Below are 24,583 nucleotides of genomic sequence, written 5' to 3' on the forward strand. Positions count from 1 at the left end.
CAAAATTTTGACTTGTCACTTGTTTGTATCTTGTTTTATATCTTTTAATTTTTTTTTAATTTTTTTTTTTTTTTTTTTTTTGTAAGTTATATCTTTTATTTCTATTTTATATATTGACAACAACTTAAAATATAAAATATTTTTTAAAATACAAAAACAATTTTCATATAACCTAGACTTCATCTTCAGAAAACAAATTTGAAAGGACGGAGAACATATGCTCCCTCCTCCTCTTATTTTCTCTTTTTACTCTTTTTTTTTTTTGTTACCCTTCCCCTTCTATTTTAGTTTTTTCTTTTGTTTGTAGGTGTTCTCCGACCAGATCAGAAATTTTGACCTCTTCGCTATGCATCCGTTCATCTACCTCTGTGTTGTGTGATCATCTTTTTCCTGGCCACGGCTGTTATTTGCTAGTTGTATTTTTGTTTTGAATAAAAGTTCTTCTTATCTTTAGATCTATATAATTTGGTGTGAAGGGTTATCTCTTACGGCCGTTTCTAGGATATTTGGCTACGCTTATATTAAAATACGCAATGTCAATCAATATGAAATAAATGTTAAGAGTAGTATTATTCTTTTTACATTTATATTACATACACTTTTTCAATAAAAATACATTAACTGCGAAACTATATGATATTTTGAATCAACATCTTCTACATTTCTTAGGTAATTTACTCAGGAGCTCTTAAAAGTGTAATTATTATTTTTACATTAAAATGGTCAGATTTCGTTACCAATAATTTTTTTTATCAATTCAGTTAAATATTGAAATAAACAAAAAAAAAATTATATATTTTAATTTAAAAATATTTATTAAAATTTTGAAAATTTTCATAATGAATTTATCCTAATATATCTGGGAAATCATAATTGTGACACCTTTTAGGAATACTCATTTTGTGTTAAAGTATATAATTACTTCAAAAATTTAAGCTACAGTCGAAGAATATCACGTACATGTGAAGAGTGTAACCTTACTACAATTAAAGACTATCACCTAGTCACAGTTGAAGATTGTGACCTAGCTACAATTAAATACTGTGAGCTAGCTCCAGTTGAAGTCTACATGTAACCACAGTTGAAGACTATTACTTATTTGTAGTTAAAGTCTATTTGTATTATCTAATTCTCGTAAGTTATAGACCAAACTACATAATTCTTTATGTCTCTATTTTATTATTTCGGATTATATTCCATATTATATTATATTATTATCTTTGGTTTTGTGCTTAGGAAGCAAGTCATCACTTGTTCTTATGGTTTAAAGTAGAGGACAAGATTTTCTATTTTGATAGAATAATAATATTCTCCATTTGTTTTAATTGCTAAACAAATGTGATAATCATGAGACAAATTAGGGGACCGTAGCACTACTAATTAATATGGGGAGAATGATGACGTATGACAGTGGCCACAGGAGAACTGTAACCAATCAAACAATTGGTGGTCGGTGGGAAATAATGAAATATCATTATAATGAAGACTACAATATTCACCCAAAAATTGAATGTTTGTCAAACGTTAGAAAGTTATATTTGACTACTAAACTATTTAATCATTTTATTTAGTCACCCTCCATTAAATTCGATAGATAATAGGTAAATTATCCATTATACTCTTATCATGCATGTGAAAAATACATTTATGCTCTTTTATATATATATATATATATAAAATCTAACGATGGGTATTTTTAATAGTAGTATCTTTTCTTTTTCTTTTTTGAAAAAAAAAAAATTATGTTATGTAGGGTTATTATTGTCATTTTAAAATTTTGTTGAATATAACGAAAAATCTTATTGAAATAAGTCTACTATAGTTTTTGAAGTTTGAATTTTAAGTATAAGTTTTAAAATAGATAAGTGTAGGGTCAGCTTTTTTAAAATGTGCGATTTAAAAAATAATTTTTAAAAACGTAGTTAAGTGTTTGGTAAAATCGTAGGTTAGCCTTTTAAATTCTGTATTTTAAAAAAAGCACCACATTGCTTGGGATTTGAAAAAGCAGTTTTCTACGTTTTCGATCAAATTGTAAATTTTTATAAATACAATGGTCAAACAATTTATTTTCTGCGATTTGATTTAAAATCGTATTTTTTGTCTAGAAAATCGCCATATCAAACCCACCCTTTAATCTCCACTCATCATAGAAGAATTTATATTCTCAACGCCAATATTTTATTTTTAAATTTTCGAATACAAAATGTCGAAGGGAATGTGAAGTTGTTTAGTGTTATATATTATATTTTTATTCTATAATTATTTAATAATTTTGATGTTATATTTTTAACAAATTATTAGATTTAGGACTGTGCAAATCGGCCGCCTGCCGGCCGTTACCGCGCCGACACCAAGCCGTCACTGATATTTGGCGGCCGGTAGGCGGTACAGATTTCGCCTACCGACGTCGGTTTGGTCGGTATGCGAAATGAGTTTCGTACCGTCAATTTTCACACCGCCACGAACTGCCAATCTCTCAACCTCGCATTTTGCCATATTTTCAAAGTTATTGAGTCGATCAGAGTGTTTCTGGAGCTCCGAAGAGAGGTGGTTTATGGACATTTTTGAGAGTGAGAGACAAAGAGTTCTTTCTTTTTCTGACGTTTTATTTTTTACTTTGACATGTCTCTCGTATATTAGCAGATTAGCTTTACTTTTGAGAAGTTTTGTTTTGTTTTTTTATTTTTTATTTATTATTATTACTTTTAATAAGTACTTTTTACCAACTGACTCTCTCTCAGCTAAAGGATCATGGCAATTTTTTTTTTTTTTTCACTTTCTTCCATGCATCTTCCATCTTCCCTCTATTTCTTTCTCCACTATTTTCATTTTCAAACTTCGTACGCCAGCTACAATAACAGCCTAGGAAGACTAGCTGACAACCTACTTATATCATGGTTTATTACTCAAAAAAAAGTCAAAAAATATTACTCCAGCTTGCTGCATAAGCCACAAGGTGACTATTCCTTGATAACAAGAACCAGCCATCTGCGTCTCTCTCATAATCTCATTTGAGTCTTTCTAATTTGTGTCTCCCTCATTTGCTATCTCCAAGCAAAAACCAACCATCTGGGTTTTATGGTTTTCCGGTTTGATGGTTTTTGCCTTTCTAGTTATGCGATTTGCCAGCCCATTGCTGCCGCCGTCGCCACCGTAACCAGAACCTTCTGCCTCATAAAACAGGGATGTGGAAGTCAGTTTTTCAATTTTTCTCCTCAGTCAGACCGATTTGGTCTGAAAACAAAATAACTGCAAAGCCTTTCTCTCTAACCGATTATCGACCATTACCGTCACCGATTAGCCGGTGACGGTAGCGGTCGAAATAGACTAAGTCCGAAAGAAGTCGGTGAAATTACCGACTTCACCAACAAAGTCGGGACGGTAGGCGGAAAATCCCCTACCGTCTCCGATTTCCCCGATACCCACCCCTAATTAGATTTGTTATTTATTTATTTTTTTAAAAAAAACAAATCAAAGATTAGTTGAAACTATCACATCAGCGTTGTGAAATAAAAATGTGTGGTTTCTTGTATTATTCAAAGCCATATGTAGTTAATATTTAAGTAATGCTACATATTACAATTTTATTCCACGCTCATCTTATTAGGCTAATATGATAGTACCTATCAACCATTAAATCAACCCTTATTAAAAAAAATACAAAGGTTGAGGACACAACCACATCGGCCGTGTACCATATAAGTCCCATATTAAAAGGATAAATAGTCAGCATTATTTGCTTACTATATAAAACTAGACGTTCTCCTAACTTCTGGTCCACATAAACCTTTCTATTTGAAAATTCCAACCAACCAAAGGAAGAGATATCTTTAGCAAGTGGAAACCTGTTCTTGCAGGTCCAATTAATAGGAAAATGACAACACTCCACCTTCGTCCATTCACGTTGCTTACCTCAACTTGCAAACCCCTCTTGTCGCAGTGTCAAGCACTTTCTAGAAATAAAAAAAAAAAAATTGTGATTATATCTATTGAATATGATGAGGAATAGAATGGAATGGAATGGAATGGTCCCCCATACTTTTGGAGATTATGAAGTCAATATAAAATATTGTCTTATTCATTTTTATCTTGAATTATTTTGCCAGAAAACAGTGAAGATTGGCTATAGGCTGCATGAATTCAACTATACGAATTCTTTTTCTCGGATGTATATATATATATATATATATATATGTATATGAATGAGATTGAAGTAAGGATGAAAGTGTGAAGAAGGGAAAAGGGTCTGCTTACAGGATTGAACACCATGAAACCAAGGTCAAGATCAACGCCATCGAAGCTCACGACCCAAGTAGCCTTCCTTCTCGTACAAAAATACTTACAGGTTCTAAGTTCTATATTGTTTAGTTACCATAAAAAACTAGATCTTTATAAGTGATTCTAAAAAAGCTTGACTAGTATTTTTTGAGTAATAATGCGCATATGTGACTAGTGATTTTTTAGATCGTTACAATCCAAGTAGAATGAAAATGTAGTATTTAACATTATTATATATATATATATATATATATATATATATATAATTATTATTATTATTATTATTATTATTGTGCAATTGACATTACATGAGATATGACTATAACAATTTGGGAGACAACCAAAAGCTATGTCAAAGGCAAAAGTTGTAGAAACCTTTGCATAACTAAAAGTGGTAGAAACTTTTCACGTGTTATGTTTTCATTTTCACTGACTTTCAGTGTCCAAGCTGCTTTCCCAATTGATAAAAAATGTTTCCTCAAAGGAGAATAATGGCTCGTTTGTAAATGTTTTTATTTATTTATTTTATTTGAAAAAGTGTTTTACTATGATATGAATGTAAAAACAGTTTTAAATGTGTTGAAGCAGATTTTGCAACAGTCGGTTCGGCGATGAGCTCCTGCAAAACAAAGGAAAAGCTATTAGAATGACACCGGCCAAAGGGGGTCCGACAAGAAACCTCAAACGCTTAAGTCAGTAGGTTGCCTTAGAAAAGACTGAATGGAGAGAGTGGAAGAGAAAGAATGTGTGTACATGGCTTTAAGAGTAGTGAGAGTCTGAGACCCTTTTATGAGATAGGCTCATTGTCCAATATGATAACATTGATACCAATAAAATGTGCATTCTATTGGCAAAATGAGTGAACGGATCATTGAAATTGAGAGGATTTATTTAATGTTATATTTCTAACAAATTTAAGGTGAATATGTTGACACGTTATTTAAAAATTTTAAATAATACATATTATATATATTGATTGATGCAAGTAAGAAACAAAATCATGAATATAATTCCAAAGGTTGGTCAAAGACAAAACAACCAAGTTAAATAAAAAATAAAAATAATTTATTTTTTTTAAAAAAAAACATTTAATTTATTATTATTATTATTTTTTTAAAAAAAAAAAAACTAAGGAGAAAAGATGGATGACATTATTAACGCATATCCTAAACAATCTACAGATCCGGAAGTCTAGTGATAAGTCTTAGGTTCTAGAATCATAATAGGATTGCAACACTTTGCTTGTAAACACATGTTGAGATGATAAACATTAGCATGCGATTATAGTTAGATAATCATATGTTTAAATCTAGAGATTGGCCTCGTGGTGGACCTGTGAGGCAAGGCCACCCCTGATGCTTGTCGGAGGTGGTCTTGGTCACCTTGATGGCATCGGAGGTGCTACACCTCGCAACCACTCCTGGGGTTCGCTTAAGGTGGTCGCCCACCTATAGATTGAACATCTTTATTTTATTTATTTATTTAAGATATGAGTTTTTTAGAAAAATAATGAATTATGTAGGTTTTTAAGTAATTTTGGTTCAATTCTAATTGTAGTATGTGTTGTCACCAAACTAAGAAATTGAAATAATTATTTCATTCCACCCTTATTCATTCACAGTAATCATTATTTATTTTCCTAATAGAATAGATATTCCACGTATCAAACGAGGCCTTATCAATGACACAACACTATAGACCGTTTACATTATATTAGTTTTAAACGAATAATGATTCTTTATTCAGTATTTAGTTTTTTTTTTTTAGAATGACATAAATTTCTTACAAATTAGGTTGGAAGAATTTTTTAAATTCAGTACCTAAAATTGACATGTGTTCCTTTAACATATGAGAAACACTTTTTTTTGGACAACATTTTTCTACAAAACCAGCATCTAAAAGCGATGTGTCTCTTAGCATGTGTGAGAAGCTCATGTTTTTTTAATAGCATGTGCTTCTCATATGCTTTTTAAATAGGATTAATAAAAAAAAATGTGTTTCTCACGTATTTAAAATACATGTTGCTTTTAGAGTCTAGTTTATAGGAATTTCTTACAACTCAGTTTGTAGAAAAATTATGTCCTTTTTTAACTAACCCTATTAAAAAAAAAATATGCAATAAAAAAAACACGTGATTACTGAGTATTTCTTTTAAAGAATGGATTAGCCGAAATTTAACTTTACAATTCAACTTCTAAATACTAACCACTATTTTTAACTAAATGGTTTTAATATATCAACTTAGGCCTTGTTTGGTTCGTGAAATAAGTCCTTGCAATGGAATGACTATTCCATTGGAATAACTATTCATTTATTTGGTAGGAACTTATTCTGTAGGAATAACTATTCCCTTACGAAGAGGAATATCTATTCTTCAATTTATGAGGAAATAGACCTTTTAAAAAAAATTAAAATTTTAAAATAATAATAATAATAATAATAATAATAATAATAATAAACAAACAAAGAATTTAGATCAGATATATGGGTGGCTGGCCTTCCACAAATCTAAAGTCCAACATTTATTATTATTTTTTTTTTTTTTTAAGATTTGAGTTCTTTTGAAAAATAAAAAATTATGTAGGTTTTTTTAGTAACTTTGAGTCAATTCCAATTGTGGTATATGTATTGTCACCAAACTAAAGAATTTGAATAATTTTTTCATTCTACTATTTTTCATTCCGAGTAATAACTATTTATTTTCCTACTGGAATATCCATTCCACAAATCAAACGAGGCCTTAAACGTTTCTCAACTAATAACATATCCTAAGAAATGACAGTTAGTATCATAATCTTTGATTTATGATGCATCATTTATCTACTTAAAACTGTGAGCTAGGTTCCTAAACGGAACAGGATATCTTCATTTTATGGTAAAAATTGTCTTATTGCATTTAACGATGTATATAATATCACACCATTTAAAATTTTAAATATCATAGCATATTCACCGGCATATAAACACCATTAAATTTATAAAATTTAATCTAGACATAAAATAAATCTTCTATTTCAAGTGACATGGAGAGATCCTATTAATAGGACCCTCTCCATTTTATTTAATGAAATTGATACTATCCATTTTAAATGAAAGGCCAAGATTTGAAGTTAATATATTTAACGGTATATATAAAGTCAATGTTGACAAGTCTTTTTAAAATTTGAAATAATGTAAAATTATGTATACTATTAGATGTATTAACTTTAAATCCTCTGACTATAAAATAGATAGGAACCTATTCCCCTATGCAAGAGGGGTGCTACTCCCTAGCATTTATGCATGTTTGAAATATCGACATATCGTAACATATTCACCAGCACAAAAACCATTAAATTTATAAAATTTAATCTAGACATGAAATAAATCCTCTATTTCAAGTGACATGGAGAGGATCTCTCCATTTCATTTATTGAAATTAATACTATCAATTTGAAATGAAAAGCCAAGATTTAAAGTTAGTGTATCTAATAGTGTATATGAAGTCAATGTTGCCAAGTCTTTTAAAATTTTAAATAACGTGAAATCACATACACCATTAGATGTATTAACTTTAAATCCTAACCATAAAATAGATAGCATCTATTTCAAATGAAATGGAGGATCCTATTCCCCTATACGGGAGCGGTGCTGCTCCTCGGCATTTATGCATATTTCTAGTGTATGAGATGAGTAAACATATTCACCAAATCACCGTGTGACAACATATACACACCACTAGGATTTCTAAAGAAATAATTATTGGGTCGGGCCGTGAAAAAAATAAAATTAAAAATTAAAGACATGGCATGTGAACAAAAGAACCATTGACATGATCAATATACACTTAATTTTTTTTTGCAATTTATTATGCTACACTTACAACTTGTTTAAGAGGAGAAATTGACTGGATTAAGTATGCTTTGTTCATTAAGCATGTACAGGCAGAAAGGCCCGAAGTAACAAAAAAGATGCTACAGTTGAATTAACTCTGCTTGGGGAAATTGTAAAACTCCTAATAAAAAGCGAAAGTAAAGATTGAAAAAACAATGGAAAAAGAAAAGGCAAAAGAAAAACCTATATATAATACAATCGGGGTAAGGACCTGCAATGGAATTTCCATAAATAATGGTCCCTAATCTTGCCACTCTTTAGGGTGACGAAGAATAATCTAAAAAGAAATGCTATACACAAAGATATCACCTCTACATGAAATAGCTTAGAGATCTCTTCTTCCTTGATCCACCTTCTCCATATAGGTCATTCCATTGCAGGAGTTCGTTCATGTTTGTAGACTCTGATGACACACTTGCGCAAACCTGCATCATTAAAGTGATACATATCAGAATGTAGATGGATGAAGAATATCATCGATAGGAGCACGCTGGTTTGGGTAGGAGCTAAACTTGACGGATCGGAACACTAAGGTAACTAATCAAAGAGCAGCGTCTTTGATTCTGCAAGGAGAAGCGTTTTTGTCTTCTAACCAAAAAGATAAAAACAACCTCGCATACTAAAAGAAAGACAAAACTCCGCATAGTATTTGAGAGAGAAATCTCTGATTTTATAATAATTCAATGGCTTGAGTTCTACATAATAAGCAAGCCTATTTATAGAAGAAAAATACTTGTAAAGAAAGTAAACATAATCCTAGTAGTAATAGTAAACCTATTCCTAGTAGTAATAATAAACCAAGTCCTAGTAGTAATAGTAAATCTATTTCCAGTAAGGAAAAGAAATAAATAAAGCAAATCTAGCCCTAGTAAGTAAAGGTATAAAGTCTTAATTGTAAATAAGAAAATAAAATAAAATCTTGGCTTGACGATCAAGTCTTCCATTTTGTACTTCTATTGTCTGAGAACTGCTCCAATATTATTTTTGACATTTTTTCTATTTTCGTTTTCACCGAAAATATTAGTAAATTCCGTCCTACATCAAAACTGAGCTAAACCCAGCTTGAAAGAAAACTTTGCGTTTGTTTGGTAAAACGTTTTAGAGGATTTAATCACAGATCACAAATGCTTTTTTAGTGTAATCGTGTACAGTGATAATATGTCATTTTTACCTGCTCATGCGCATATTTAAAATCCTCCATCTTTAGGGGACGAATATCAACACTGCTATGCAATGCAGGTAAAGGTCTGTTATCAGCCAACGCTGCATTTTTCTCCTGGAATACAAGCACAAGATCAACAAACAGTTATATAAATACCTTCCAACAAAAAGATATATCAACAAAAATGCCTACAGCAAAGGATTAAACAATTATTTCAACCGAAATCAGAACCTATTATAAATGTCACTAGCTAGCACAGAGGTCTAAAGATATTACTAACAAAGATGGACAGAGATTGGGAGAGGTAAGATGGACGTGCTAAATGTACCCTATCATAAACAGACTTTATCTATTTTCTTTGTATTTGCACAAAAAATGGTCAACAGGGCAGAGCAGACAAAAAGCTGAGGACAAAACATGTTCCTTAGATGCAGTTATAGCATTTTATTAGACACTGGATTTGCAATAATGAGAAACCACCAGAGATGAAAGCATGGCACAAAAAGGTTGGGGAAAAAAAAATAAAGCTGAGGTAGTATTTTTCAGTACTTAACCTAGAGTAATGATAGAAACCACATTTTTATCCCATAAATATTCTACAATACTGGCATGGCAGTTCCATCCAATCCTCTGATCATTTTTTTTTTGTAAGTAAATCAAATCTTATTGATAGCATCCCAACCAACGTCCTGATCATTCATTGTAAAAAAAAAAAAAAAAAAAAAAAAAAAAAAAAAAAAAAAAAAAAAAAAAAAGAGAGAGAGAGAGAAAGAAAGAAACCCAAAATTAGTTGAGACTGCCACATCAACATTGTGAATAAAAATATGGTATATAGCATTACTCAGAAAATAAACCTTGGCCAAATGCCAGCTATCTGCCATGTCAGATTGACCTTATTTTGCACTCAGTCTAGATGATGCAGGGTTTAATATACTAAATAGACAAATCCAAGAAGAAAAACCATTAAATTAAAATAACAATTCCTGATACTAAAAATCTCAAACTAACCTTCTTTTCCTTCACCAAAATTTCTCTAATGGGACAGTGTGCTGCAGTCACACAAAGATTCTGCAACCAAAAATGTAACAAGAGGAACCCAAAATGAATGAAGGAAAATAAAATAAAATTCTTTAGCAGGCAGAAAATCAGAAGACAAAGATAAAATGATAGGAACCTTTAGGTCACTCCCAGAATAGCCATCAGTCATATTTGCAATTGCTTCCAAATCAACATCGGGCACCAACTCTTCCTTGGCTAAAACAACTCTAAGAATTTTTTCTCTATTTGGGGCATCTGGCAAATTGACCATCAATCTGCACATAACAATTGTAGTACGAAATGATGATAATTTCCTTGTACCAAAAGAAATTGAACAAAGTTATGACAACATAATATATTTACCTTCGCGGAAGCCTCCTAATAACAGCCTCATCAAGGTCAAAAGGCCTATTAGTAGCAGCAAGAACCAGCACACGCTCCTTATCTTTTGTACGCAGACCATCCCAATTCACCATAAACTCATTCTTCATTTTACGCATAGCCTCATGCTCTCCTGGATTTTCACGTCTTCCTAGCATGCTATCAACCTGCAAAAATAATTTAAGTGAACAAAAACTATTTCAGAGGGGAAGGGAGACAGAGATGGAGAGGTAACAGGGAAGGTTTCTGGGGGCTATGATAATCCCCCTCCCTCCCTCATAACAAAAAAGGTACGAACATAACAAGGAATTGACAAAGACAGCTGTTGTGGATGCATTAAACCAACCTCATCAACGAAAACAACACTGGGAGCAATTTTACTCGCTAGAGAGAAAACTGCTTTGACATACTTCTCCCCTTCACCAAACCACTACAAGCAATAGAGAGACATCATTCAAGTTCAAAAGAAAGCCAATAAGAGATGCAGGTGCCATTTCTATATGAGTAAATACCTTGGAAGTGATGCTTGACATAGATATATTGATAAAGTTTGCACCGGCCTCAGTTGCCACTGCCTTTGCAAGCATTGTTTTCCCAGTACCTGGCGGGCCAAAGAGCAATATTCCCTTGCAAGGCTGTAAAATGAGTAGCCATATTAAGAACACAAACATCAAACATACAAAATAGATTAAAATTGTTCCCCCCTCCCCCAGCACCAGGGGGGCCCCACCCACCAAAAAGGAAAAAGATCCAAAACAAATACATTCGCATGGGAAAGCAAAGGTTAGTCGCTCGGCCAAAATATCTATGAGAAAATAGAAAGAAAAAAAGATGCAAAGCCATTCACCTTAGTCAACTGCCCTTTACAAAATAATTCAGGCCTCTGAAGAGGAAGCATCACCAATTCCTTCAACGTATCCTTTACATTTTCTAAAGCCCCAATATCATCAAAAGTAACCCCAATGTCGCTGGGAGGAATAACATCAGCGAGAAGCTTCTTCTCAAATTCATTCTCGGTTACCACATCCTGGAAAATTTGGAACTTTAACTGAATATAAATCTCAAACAAATCAAGGGTGTACATTTTATCCTCAGAAACAAAACAGGAGAGGGGGTGGTTGAATCTGTGATAGTACCCAAGAGATAAATGTAAACTTTACCTTCAGTGACTTCTTCAAGCTCTTGCTTTCGTTTTGAATGCTTTGCAGAATGTTCAGCCCATAGCTCATGCTGCAATATAAACCATCATGAATAATGTTAACTCATGACAATGGAGAGGTGAACCATTTTTAACTGCTTAATTATAAACTTCGAAATCAATGATGACCACAATTAGAAAGAATATGGCTACCTTTCAGCAGAAATGACGAGTTTAGCATCTTTAACTGACGCTTCAGTATGATGCATAAAATGGTGACTTAGAGCCCATCCTACTGTTTTCTCCACACCTATCATAAAATCACAACATCAGTTAAAACCACAGTAAAGAACGCTGCATAAAAATTCAGGACAACAAGATTAAGTATCAGAATACATACTTTCAGTAGTAAGGGCTTGATCTTTAATACACAAGGTTTCAAGGTCAGGGCAATCCAAGCCAATTCGGTTGAGAACCTGAAACCCAAAGGTATTTTGTAAATATCCAACACAAAGCCAACAAGGAAGACAATATTATAAATCCAAATAAAAAAACCCATAGATGAATAATACTTGATTAATCTGATTGATATAACAAACAAGGAATTTCCAGGAAATACACATATTGAGGATTTCCAAAGCTGATGAGGCAGTAATCTATGATTTACCATGAGAACATTAAGTAAGAAGGTACATCTGTCCACCAGGGGCTACCCATACTGCATTTCTCAGAGAGAGAGAGAGAGTACTATTTGACCTGACCTTAGATATTATTCATAAATTGATATCTAATACCCACTAGACCCAAATTATGGGTCAAACATATACTCAGCTTTGCACTACTACTGTCATACTTTACAAGGTTCTATCCAGCCCAGCAGGATAAGTCACCATAACAGCGATAATCAATACAGAAATGGCTACCAGCATATAGGAACATGGAGAGAGATTGTAAGATCCCCAAATAACACAATTAGTTAATACTCACCAAGCGAATGCTGACAATATTTGATTGAGCTTTCAAAGTTTCAACATCACGCTCCAACTGCTGTTTCCAGTCCGAAAGTAATGCTTCATCCTGTCAGGAATAACAGAGATATGAGATGCCTCGGAAAATAACAGCAGCAGGATTGCAGTATAAATGAAAGTGGGCTCAATACCTGAGGCAGCTGTATTATCACTTTGTTAGGGAAAAGCCGAGTGAGTTGTTTCATTGCTTTTGGCGTTTCCTTGCTCCTATCATGCAGTCTACCAAAGTTATCCTGAACATGAAGCCAAAGTCACATCATTTTGATTTGTGAAGGAAATGAAACCACCATTGACAATACATAAACCACTGCAAATGAAGTGTCACAGCAATAATAGTTCCTGACGGGACCAACATGTAAGTTCCATTAAAAAAATGCACATGGTTCTTTTACACTTATGATGGGTGAGTGTGCGCACGCAAGGGCAAAAGTGAGAGAGAGACAGAAAGAGAGAGAGAGAGAGAGAGAATCATATAGCAAATATAACTTGTCTGATAGCAAATCATGTAAACAACAGACAAGAATATTGTTCCATAAACATAGTGTTTATGATATGTAAGCACGTGCATGTCTATCAGTGTTTGCACAGAAAATCATACAGCAAATGGAACAGTGCATTGGCTCATTTCCATCCCTAATTATTTGGTAAACGATGCAAATGATTTTAAAAATAAAAAAAATAAAAACCGACTTTCAGTTAAAATCTATAATGTCCAGACAACGATAAATTAGAGACAAAAATTATATGCAAGAAAGCACACTTAGACACCCAAACAAATACAAGTGGAAGCACACATGCACCCACGTGCTACAATACTTCAAGAGTGGAAAAAGGCAGAATGGAAAAGGAATGGCAGAGGTTAGCATACCGGAAAAGCAAGATCAAGCAAAGCAGTCTGGTTGCTTCCAAACTTTGTAAATAGAAGTCCACCAGGATGGGCCTGAAAAATAGAAAATTGTCAACATCAAATGGGTAACAATAGTTCAGCAAGCCATATACGAATCTTAAGACAATAAAATTTGTACCATGCAATTATGAACAAGCCAACAGAGAAAAACAATGAATTTCTTACCTTCTCTTTGCGACTGTCCATCTGGGTATGGGAGCCAATTATAACGACATTCTTCGGCAAATTTTCAAGCTTAATCTTTAAGACTGTATATGAATCTGAACTACCCACCATGGCCTTTTCTATGTCTTTCACGAACAATATTAATGGAGCAATTTTACTTTCTTTTGATGTGACCTATAAACACGAGACACATTAAATCTTGACTCCAAGACAACAGCAACAACTCTTGGACTAGTAAAGAGTGGGAAATACCTCAAAGATATCATTAATAGCAAGTTTGTCGATATCATCACCTCCAAAACCATCTAAGCGTTGTAAATTATTGGCTGCAGAGTGAAGGACCAATGAGTACCCAAAACAACACAACACTGCACCAAATGGAAATTCAATATATATAATAAAGGAAAGTTAGGACAAGTGGGTCAAAGGAATCACCAGAACAAAAGAAACCATGATCATCTTCACAAAGGCCACCAAGATTGTTGCCATCTGGAATTGATTTATCAAATCTAACCCCAATTTTTGAATTACCATTTTCTTCAAAAGGAAGGACAACTTTGCCTCGAGAACCAGCTGTTGGTCCCCTGCTCCAGCATAGAAAAAGGAAGAGGATAAATTTCCAACAAGAACATAGATATTATACATAAATAACAGTTACTTCACATTAAACAAACTTAAGCTACTAGTAATAATTAAAAGAAAAGATCATTAATAACTACATCAATAAAAGAATTAGTAATAGATCACTACATCGGTGCAAATATGTTTGGATCCATATTGCATAGAGTTTATCATAACTCAGATAAATAGATTTAGAATTCAAATCACTAGGTTGCTTGCAAAAATGATTTTGTTTGACACCAAAATGAATTGAATTCTAGTACTAAAATGGTTCCACACACCGAAATTTACTAGATTGAATTTCTATTGGAATTTATAGTCTCAAAAGCATATAATTATAGCACCTTACTGATACACAAAACAAAATTTTAATTCCAACCTAATGTGCCAATAAAAGGTATATGATGCTATAGAGCATAGGGAAGAATACCTTAACGGACAATTTTGCAGCGGTGAAACTCCAGAAGGTAAGGTACCCACGAATTTTACTCTATCACCTGTAAAATTTTATATAATGCAGCTATAGATTATACGTGCTGACTAAATAAAGGATGAGCAATGGAGCAAACCATGCATAACCAAAACAATTCGAGCATCTGTATGTCAGAATTTTTTTTTTTGTTAAGTATCAGTATATTAGAATTACAAAAACTTGGGCAAGGAATAACATGCCTTCTTTGAGTGTAGTGCTTTTTGATGATGCAGTAGATGCCTCCTGCTTTGGCATAGCCTGAGAGCATAATGTGGATCCACCAGTAATATCAGCCTCAACACTAGAAGCCGGTTTCTTGTGCTGTAACAAAGCTCTTTTAGCAAAAATTGATGCTCGTTCGGGCCTCGAAGCTTCTCTTACAGACTCAGAATCTTTAGGTGTTGGTCCCTAAAATTATTTGAAAGCATACAAGACAAAAATAAAATGCTTAGAAATCTGAACATTCCACAGTTCAACCTAGAGCTTATGTTACCAAAATATGGAAACAGCTATTGTTGGAAGTTTTTTTTTTTTTTTTTTTTCCAATTTTATAAGTAGCTGTTGTTGGAAGAAGTTTGTAGCTTAAAAGATAGTAATAAACTTCCCAAAAAACAAAGTAGATAAATTTCTACTTTAAATGTGAAAATCAAATAGACATTAAAGAAGCTTACACCAGGCAACAGAAGAGAATCAACAATCAGCATTCTAGCACCAAAATGTTTGGCAAGAGCCTTTGCCAGAGTCTCCTGATATATCTCCGAACCTACATAAATTCCATTGGCATATAATGTCTCATCAAGAATTAGGAAGGGAAAAACTACAAACACACAACAATATGAAATAGATCAACATAGAAATAGTAGCAGTACCTGAGGGACCAGATAATAATATTCGCGGAGACACGGTAGGTAGGTCTGAGGCATACTTCACAAATTTATCACATTTCAAATGAACATATGTTGAAGCAATCAAAACATCCTTTGTCGTATCACTGTAACAATGCACAATTTTTATTTATTTTTAATAAGTAATTGGAATTCATTAAAAAGCGCAAAAGAACAAGCCAAGTACATAGAAAGTATACAAAAAAAAAACCAATGCCAGTTGTCCAATGGTAGAGGAAATTGAGGAAAAATGCATTTAATTCCACAACCGTCCTCTTGCGGTCTTCAAAACTATAATCATTTCTTTCTCTCTAGATACACCACATTAAACAGGACGGGACCAACTTCCACTTTGCTGCATGATGAAGGCTACCAAAATGCCCTCTCCAAAAGGCGAAGAGGTCTACCACTCGTCTAGGTATAACCCAATCTAATCCAAACAGGATGGGACCAACTTCCACATCTACTCCACTATGATCTTAGAGTTGTCATCCTCCTCAAATCTACTATGACTAGAAACTCCTCCCAACCCTTCCTAATGTTTTTCCATAGACTCACCCCATACCACCTCAAAGACCTCACCTTCCTCAAAAGCTCTCTCCAACTAGATGGCCTCAACCTCGCCAATGGATTCAAAAGAAAAACCATCCAAATTAGGATGCCAATTGAAATGTTCGGTGAACAAACTACTATAGAATTGCACAATCTGTTCTCTGATCTCTATATAATCTAAAGAGACTGTACCATTAATCATCAAATATTCAATGGAGTTATTTATTCTATTCGAGTTGGTTACCCAGTGGAAGAACTTCATGCACTTGTCACCCTCTCTTTAACCACAATACCCTCGATTTCTGCTTTCAACTCACCTCCCCCAAAAAAGTTGTCCTCTCCAACTCACTAATGGCTTTATCATTCCTCATTTTCTCTTCATAACATTGTCATCTTCCAAACCCTCAAGAACTTATAAATCGTCAAACAGAAGAAGCTTATTTTGTCTCTCTACATTGCCAAACACCTCATTCCAAACTTGTAAATCAGCTTTCAATGCCTTAAGTTTTAGAACCAAAATGAAACTCATGGAAGCTTGAAAGCAATAAGAAGTCCACCATTGTTTCACCCTATCCACAAAAGCCTCTTAATTTTAACCGCGTGTTCTTGAACTTGAAGTACATTCTACCTCCACAATCAAGAATAAGGAAATGATCGAGCAATGTTTAGGCAGCCTCTTCTAGGACAATTCAGGAAATTGGGCTTCCCAATCAGGAAAAAAAAAAGGACAAATTTATCAATTCTCGACCAAGAGGGTGGATCCCGATTGTTTGACCATATAAAAAAACCGCCTACAAGAGGAAAATCCATGAGCCTCTGATCAAAAATGAAATCTAAGAACGCCATAGCTGGACAAAAACGGGCTTCACCCGATTTCTCACCAAGACAACGCGTGACATTGAAGTCTCACACAATACACCACACCAAGTTCCACCAACTTAGCAAACCAGCCAATTCATCCCATGAAAAAACTTATATCAATATCAAAGTTAGGACCACAAACACCTGCAAAAGCCCAAGTAAATTGATTTTCGACATTTCTAAGAGAACAAGCAACAGTAAACTCTCCCACACACTTCATTTTTTCGACCACCCTCCTATCCAGCATGAGCAAAATTCCACCGGGTGCCCCCTTGGATCTAAACAACACCATTCCACATGATGGCAACCCCACAAGCTCCATACAACGCTATAAGACATGCTTCAGTTTAGTTTCCTGAAGACAAATAAAATTTGTCTTCTACTCTCTAAGCAAATTTATGACTCTAAGGCACTTATTCCCCTCATTCAACCCTCTTACATTCAAGGATAACAACTTAGGCTTTATAAAGAACCGAAAGACCCCTCACCTTAACTTTGCATTGGCTAGAACTGCCATCTTTAGAATCATAATTGAGATATAACACAACAATCTTTTCAATTCTCTTTTACCTTTGTTGGTTGGTTTGGAATTGGAGGCCCACTCCTCCAGGCCCACTCTTCAAACCCCACACACGATAAACCCACATAATGGCGGAGGTCCTTCACCTTTTGCAAGACCCAACCTGAAGTTGTTGTCCCTGTACAATCAGGATTTACATTCACACCAGGGGGACAACAGCTCAAAGGCTCACATAAAATGGGTTCCTCCCAAGAGCACAATTCCAGTTCAGAGCAAGGCAAACTATTCTCTTCTACACAACACAAATCATGCCCAACAAAAGTAGACGAATCATTAAGACCCAAAGAGCTAGCATCTCTCAAACTGAGATCATGCCTACATTTCTTAAACAGTTAAACTGACACAAGTGTTTGGTCCCCTTACAAACATTGAAACCACCCCACCAAAATCTGAGCTTGAAGATTGATAAATAGGTTGCTTCAAAGTGCCTGTCGATGAGATCTCTAATAGAACGCCGTCGGCGAATAGGCTCACTCCATCACCCCTCGAAATTCCCTTTCTATGTCCTCTCATATGAATGGCAGAAGCAGCAGGACTCATCTGCAAAGCAACCGGAGGTTCGTAAAGCTAGAAGGAACTCAAGCTGGCATCCGCAGAGCCCACATCAGCCCCCAAGCCCAATCTTGAAACCCCAGCCCGCGAGTTCACCATCCACTTAAGGGTGGGTTTAATTCTGGGTCAAATCTGGTGACTGACCCAGGAAGCAGGCACTTAACCCTATCAACCGCAACTTTAGTTTGGCCCATCAATAGGGAGTTGGGTTCTAAAGCACCGCAAAGCGTCTTTCCTGTTGGATTGGGCTTTAGCCCCCAAACAACCACCCCCATTGGGCTAACCTTACACTCCGACCCAGATTGACCCACGCCCACATCCACATCCAAATGATCAGTTAATCATTCCAACTCACCTCTCAGACGCTCCAATTAGACTCGCACATCACAAAAGCCACAATCGGCTACTCTGACACCCCTTGAGCCACTCGCACCCTCTGCAACACAAACTGTTCAACAACCTCCTTCAGCAAAAATCTAGGATTCACTACCTCAGGCCCTCCCCGACCATTCGCACCTCATATCTTCAACACTGCAGCGGCAGGGTTGGTAGAAGGAATTCGGCAAGAGGTGGAGCTTCCCGTACTCTTCCCCTGCCCAACCAATGCCTCCTTATATGACCTCTTAGCCACCACTTCACCTGACGAACCCATCACGGCTGCCGGTCGTCACACCACCAAACTAGGCGGTGGGTACCCATAGAAGGCTTCCCCAGCATTTACAACCCTATTTAGCTGAAAAAATTTGAAGACCTTACGCAATTCTAGAGCAAAGTCCGACCAACCCACGCCTCTACCGTCAAGAATGACCACCAAACCTCTCCATCCCCCTCCTCCACACTTTGCAACTGCCAAGAATCGCTCACCAGTGAACAATAAAAAGCTTTATTCCCCACCCTAGAGGACTTCACAAACTCTTTGAGCCCTTTGTTTTAAGCCGAGCCTCCATGGGGGCCAGCAGGCAGTTCACAGTAACTTCGTCGAGAAAGACTGAATGAACAGAATACCTGCTTCTCTCAAAAACCCGTCGAATCGATACTCCAACCTCAAACGTGAACTCGAAGGACTAAGCTTCAACATAGAACCAACTTGAATACCCCATTGCAGAATACAAAAAAAAAAAAAAAAAAAAAAGGAGAGAGAGAGAGAGAGAGAGAGAGTAGAAGACACGTTGCTGGAGGAACCAACAAACAAAAGAGGGACATTAAGGACGCGCCTAAACTCACTGACGGGAGAGAGAGAAAAGGGGGGGTGGGGGGGACGAATCAAGTGGACAATAAAATATAACAATGTACAATATCCAAACAACATAAATATCCACCATCCAGCAGAATATGCAACAAGTGTAGGCCATCAGTCTAGATCCAACAAGGAACTATAGGAGCCATAAGCCCTTTTTTGAACTTTTTGTGTAGTTTCCTACACATAGAAAGTGCAACACACTGACGAATAAAGCATTTGCAGTGATTAAAATAAGTTTAAAATCCGATACAATCGAATTAACAATTAAAAGCAAATTCTTGTACCTTAAGTAATATGGGAAACTTTCAAATGAGACTTCAATGTTGTCAGGATTGAGAATTCCTTGTTGTAAACTATCCTTGTATGCTTGCCTCCTAGTTGATATCAAAATGGATGGAGGATCAAAATCCCTAAGGAGTTCTCTCATTTCCCTTTGGTCATCAAGTATTTTAGAGATACTGCCACTTAAATCAAAATCTGAAGAAGATGAACCAGCAAGCATTCGCAAGAGCGGCCTTAATTCATAATTTGCTGTAGGGACCTTTCCAATGTCTGTGTCCATACAAGGATCCAATCCAAGATTACCAAGATTTGCCTTTTGATTGGCAGCATCTGGGGATGGAGCAACAATTTTCTCTCTTGAAGAAACGCCAGAAAGATCATTATCATTAACACTATCCTTCAAATCAATGTCTAGAGAGTGATCATCTAGCCCTCCGCAGCCAGAAGGTAACATGGACATCTCAGTATTTTGCTCCACATTCTCACCAGTTTTAGCAGGTGCCTGAAGTAAGGATAACTCTTTTGGTAGATTTGACAAAGATGCTAAAATTGATGCTCCAGCAACAGCTGAGGGGTCCCCAGATCTTGCCTCGAGATGTATACCCTTGATTGGAGCACTATGCGCTTCTAATATGCTTACAGGAGGTATACCAGGAGCAGCTAAATTATCATTAACAAGCTGCTGAAAGATCTGATTTCATGTCAAGGAAAATATAGGGGCATCCATGAGGGAAAACAAAAACATTGCAATCATGCTAAATAGCATGAAGCAACTGCATCACACCAAATTCCACAAAGCAACCACATTAAAACACAGCATGAGGGTTTCTTCTTCTTTTTCTTTTGGGTGGTGGGATGTTTAAAATAATTAAACTACACATGGCTGCACTGGCAATGTTTTGGGGGGAAAAAAGGATACATAAGCATGCTTTCCAGAAGAACTGAAGACCACCTCATCGCCTCCACTCAAGATAACACTGGAACTTTTTCTATAGATCTTGCCATTTACTTGGACGGCACCTTTGCCCCCTGTGATTTCCAGTAATGTAACAGATGAACCTTCACGCTATCCAGAATAAAATGAATACCAAAAAGAGAAGGTCAGTACTTTTACAAGCCACCTGAGGATGAAAAATAAGCAATGTCATTGCACTGTGCAGAGAGCTAACCTCTATGTGCCTCAATCTACACAAATTAGTACTAACAGATGGATCTTTAAGCCACAAATTGCATTGACGGCCTTGACCAACAGTGAAAGTAGTATCAAACATTGGCTGGTGAGGATTCTGCAAAAAAATAAGAACGAAACAGCAGATTAGTTCAAAAACAACAGTATAACATCAAGAACAACGTTATGACCCTGCCTCCCTTACTAGAAGAGACAAAGAAGCAAAAATCAAGTCCTCATTTTCCTGTTTACTGTGGTAATTGAAAGTAAATAACACCCCCAAATAAAGATAACAATTAGAAATAATTTATCAGATTTTGACTGAAAGGATCATTGACCCCCATGAAAATTTCACACCCACGGGCCACGACAGCCCATGAACCAAACACTATCCATTAACCCATCAATGTCGCCCTCTCTTGCCAATAGCAACAATCACCACTCCAACAAATCAATCTCCCAAGAACTAGGGGTGTTGGCTCATGCAAAGAGGGAGCACAAAGAGGGAGGGTGGTCTGACTGTCTGGGTGTAGCATGGGGTTAGTATTGGGGTCACCAACTCATTGCATGGCAGCAGATTGGTAGGAAGGGTAGTCAGCAGCGCGTTAGGTTTGGTGTTGACACATATCTCTTGAAGGAAATGAAAAGTTAGAATAGAGAAATAAGTATTTATATAAGGGGTCAACCGGGTCGAATTACTGACCCATTTCTGACCCCCAACTGACAACATCAGTATTAAACTTCGCAGAACTGACACCAACCAACCAATGTCGGTCGGTACCCTATAAGGTCAGTCAGGATATTTTGGTCACCTCTATTCATACAGCTACCAAGGTCGGATAGGCATGCAGTACTCTGTTCACATACAGCTATTCGCAGGAACTGAGTAAGCCACCTCACAATTAAGCATGCAAACACACCAAATTCATCAAACCCAACTGCAGGCCTGAGAAGGGAGTCACTGCACCAGGAGCTAACACGCATAAACCAATAAAAGGATTAGGACACCATGGCTAACCAATTCGACCACACCTCGAAATTCCATACAAAAAACCTCCAAGTCTTTGCTCAATTGCTTGGGAAACCAAAAAAGAGAATATACAACACAAAATATTTATCATATTTGGCAAAGCTTGCGTCACAAACAACCTAAAGAAAGTAATTATTTTCTCTTCCGCCCTTTTCCAAGAAACCAAACAGAGCCACAATCGAATCAAAAGAACAGGTCAGAATCGATTAAAAGTAAAACCCACCTGAGAGCATTGGGAAAGAAGCTTTCCCCACGCGACTTTGGGACTCGATTTCGCCAGTTTTGTCAGGCGCTTCTTCGGCCGAAGCGAACTGACGCCAACCTTCGAGTTCTCGGCATCAACGTCGGCTTCACCTGAACCACCACCAACCCCCAAAAAGAATCAAACCCATAACCCAAATTCACAATTGAACAAAAACCCAGATTTCAAAAACACCCAAAAGCACATGCAAAAGCTAAAGAATCGAAATTTCATCACCTAACGACAGTGGCGACACCAAGGCCTCGCCTTCGACACCGAAATCCACACATTTATCTGCATCGCATGCGTCAACCGGCTTTGGAGAACCGGTGTTCAGCAGATCAGGGGATTGCAGCTCCAGGTCTCGAGGTTCACAACCGGATTCCTTAACCGGAGCCAAGTTCTCCACAGACGGACCGCTCTGAACATCATTGGTTGACGACGACGCCTCAGACGCCTACAGTTTCAGCCCACAATTAATCCAGAAGAAAAGTTCCAAACTTCATCAAACCCAGATACAAATCTTGCCAAAGAAACGCATACATAGATCAAAACTCAAACATGCATAAAACCCAGATGTCTTATACCCCTCTAAGCACATATAACCGGAAAGCTAAAGTTCCATAAGGTACCTTGGATCGTTTGACGTTGGGGGGAGGAGGAGCAGGTGACGAGTGGGGGCGTTTGGAAGAGGAGGAGCTGCGCCTGGTTTCAACCATGGTGTTCTTGGTGTTGTTGGTCTTCGATCCAAACAAGTCCTTGGCCGGAGAGAATATCAGAGAGAGGTGTCAATTATTGCGGAAGATCAGTTGGGGGGGTTTTCCAGTGTTTTTGTTTGTAGTTGTAAAATTATCTTTTTTCTATTGAGAGAGAAGAAGTTATTAAGCGGTGGGAAGTAGGTTGGTTCGGCTGTTTGGTTTGGCTGTCAGATAAAGCTTAGATTCGGGATATTTATTTATTTTCATTTATAATTCTTTTCTTCTGGTGCGACTTGCGAGTAGGGCTATGATTTTTCTCTTTTTCTTTCTCTTCTTCTTCTTTTTTCTTTTTTTCTTTTTTTTTTTTCTTTTTCTATGTGCCAAGTAGGATTATAATTTCATCTGTTTGGAGGTGTTTGGTGAATTGCCCAAACTGGTGAGGGATTTAAATTTAGTAGGTTTAACTTTTGCAACAGTGAAAATATGTCATTGCGGCAAAATTGTGTTCTATTGTGGTAGGTTACATAGTGAATAAATTGGAGGATTTTGATAAGAACTTTTTAAATATCATTATTAAAGTTAGGGGGTGTAAGATGACTCTGAGTTCATAAGTGGTATCCCTGACTTTTAACGCCAAAGGTTTTGGTCGGTAATCGGTCGATTGGGCTCAAGGGTGGGCACGGGGCTGAGCGAGTTTTTGGGATTTTCGAAACCCGCCCCAGAGGTCATCAGGCTTCAAAACCTATGCCCAAGCCCCGCTTTACTAGTCATGGTTCCATTGTATAGCAGAGCGGGGGTGCGGGGAGTGGGGCAGGGCGGGTACTCGAATGCACAATGTAATTAAAATTGGGTTGGACCTAAAACATTAGAGGGGTGCTACATATGCACCCCTCATCCCCTTCTCATCCTCCCTTTTCATTAAACAAATTGATTTTAATGTAAAAGTAGTCTCTGATGTCACATCAGAGACTACTTTTTCATTAAAATCAATTTATTTAATGAAAATGGGGGAATGAAGGGGGGATGAAGGGATGTTTTTTAGCATTTCTCAAAACATTATATCATTGCATTTTCTGTGTAAATTATATTCAAATTGGGCTTTAATAATACTATTCAAACTGGGTTTTAATCAAATTCAAACCGAAAATAAATTTATTGGGCTTTAATGTGAAAATTCAATATCCAGCCATCAATGTGTAAATAATTTCCAATCCTACAAAACATAACTTACCACTTACCACTTACAAGTTCTCAAATACAATTAAAACTTTAGTACACTACACACATAACACTTAGATCCAGCACATATAAAACATAAATGTTCAGTAGTTTAGCACACTCTGCATATAAAAATTAAAAGTCCATCACACATAAAAGATAAATCAGCAATTTAAAAGATAAACCAATAGGCATCGACCATAGAAGATGTTTA

The 24,583-nt window shown here is 36.0% G+C and overlaps 1 protein-coding gene across 1 annotated transcript; it reads right to left on the reverse strand.

The window, feature by feature from the left end:
* Positions 1 to 8,084: 8,084 nt before the first annotated feature.
* LOC133851135 (uncharacterized) lies at positions 8,085 to 23,367 on the reverse strand. Its single transcript, XM_062287443.1, has 27 exons — positions 23,086 to 23,367; positions 22,691 to 22,910; positions 22,436 to 22,566; positions 21,184 to 21,300; positions 20,934 to 21,080; positions 20,017 to 20,705; positions 15,933 to 16,054; positions 15,735 to 15,826; positions 15,264 to 15,471; positions 15,022 to 15,088; positions 14,406 to 14,554; positions 14,223 to 14,296; positions 13,971 to 14,144; positions 13,767 to 13,838; positions 13,030 to 13,131; positions 12,858 to 12,947; positions 12,271 to 12,346; positions 12,084 to 12,180; positions 11,893 to 11,962; positions 11,580 to 11,759; positions 11,245 to 11,367; positions 11,079 to 11,162; positions 10,715 to 10,899; positions 10,488 to 10,626; positions 10,322 to 10,381; positions 9,323 to 9,427; positions 8,085 to 8,576 (listed from the first exon to the last, which is right to left on the reverse strand). Exons 1-27 carry the CDS (start codon positions 23,170 to 23,172, stop codon positions 8,463 to 8,465), a joined length of 3,774 nt encoding a protein of 1,257 aa, XP_062143427.1. The 5' UTR covers positions 23,173 to 23,367; the 3' UTR covers positions 8,085 to 8,462.
* Positions 23,368 to 24,583: the final 1,216 nt, after the last annotated feature.

Source organism: Alnus glutinosa, chromosome 12, assembly GCF_958979055.1.
Source record: "Alnus glutinosa chromosome 12, dhAlnGlut1.1, whole genome shotgun sequence".
In the NCBI taxonomy this organism is placed as follows: domain Eukaryota; kingdom Viridiplantae; phylum Streptophyta; class Magnoliopsida; order Fagales; family Betulaceae; genus Alnus; species Alnus glutinosa.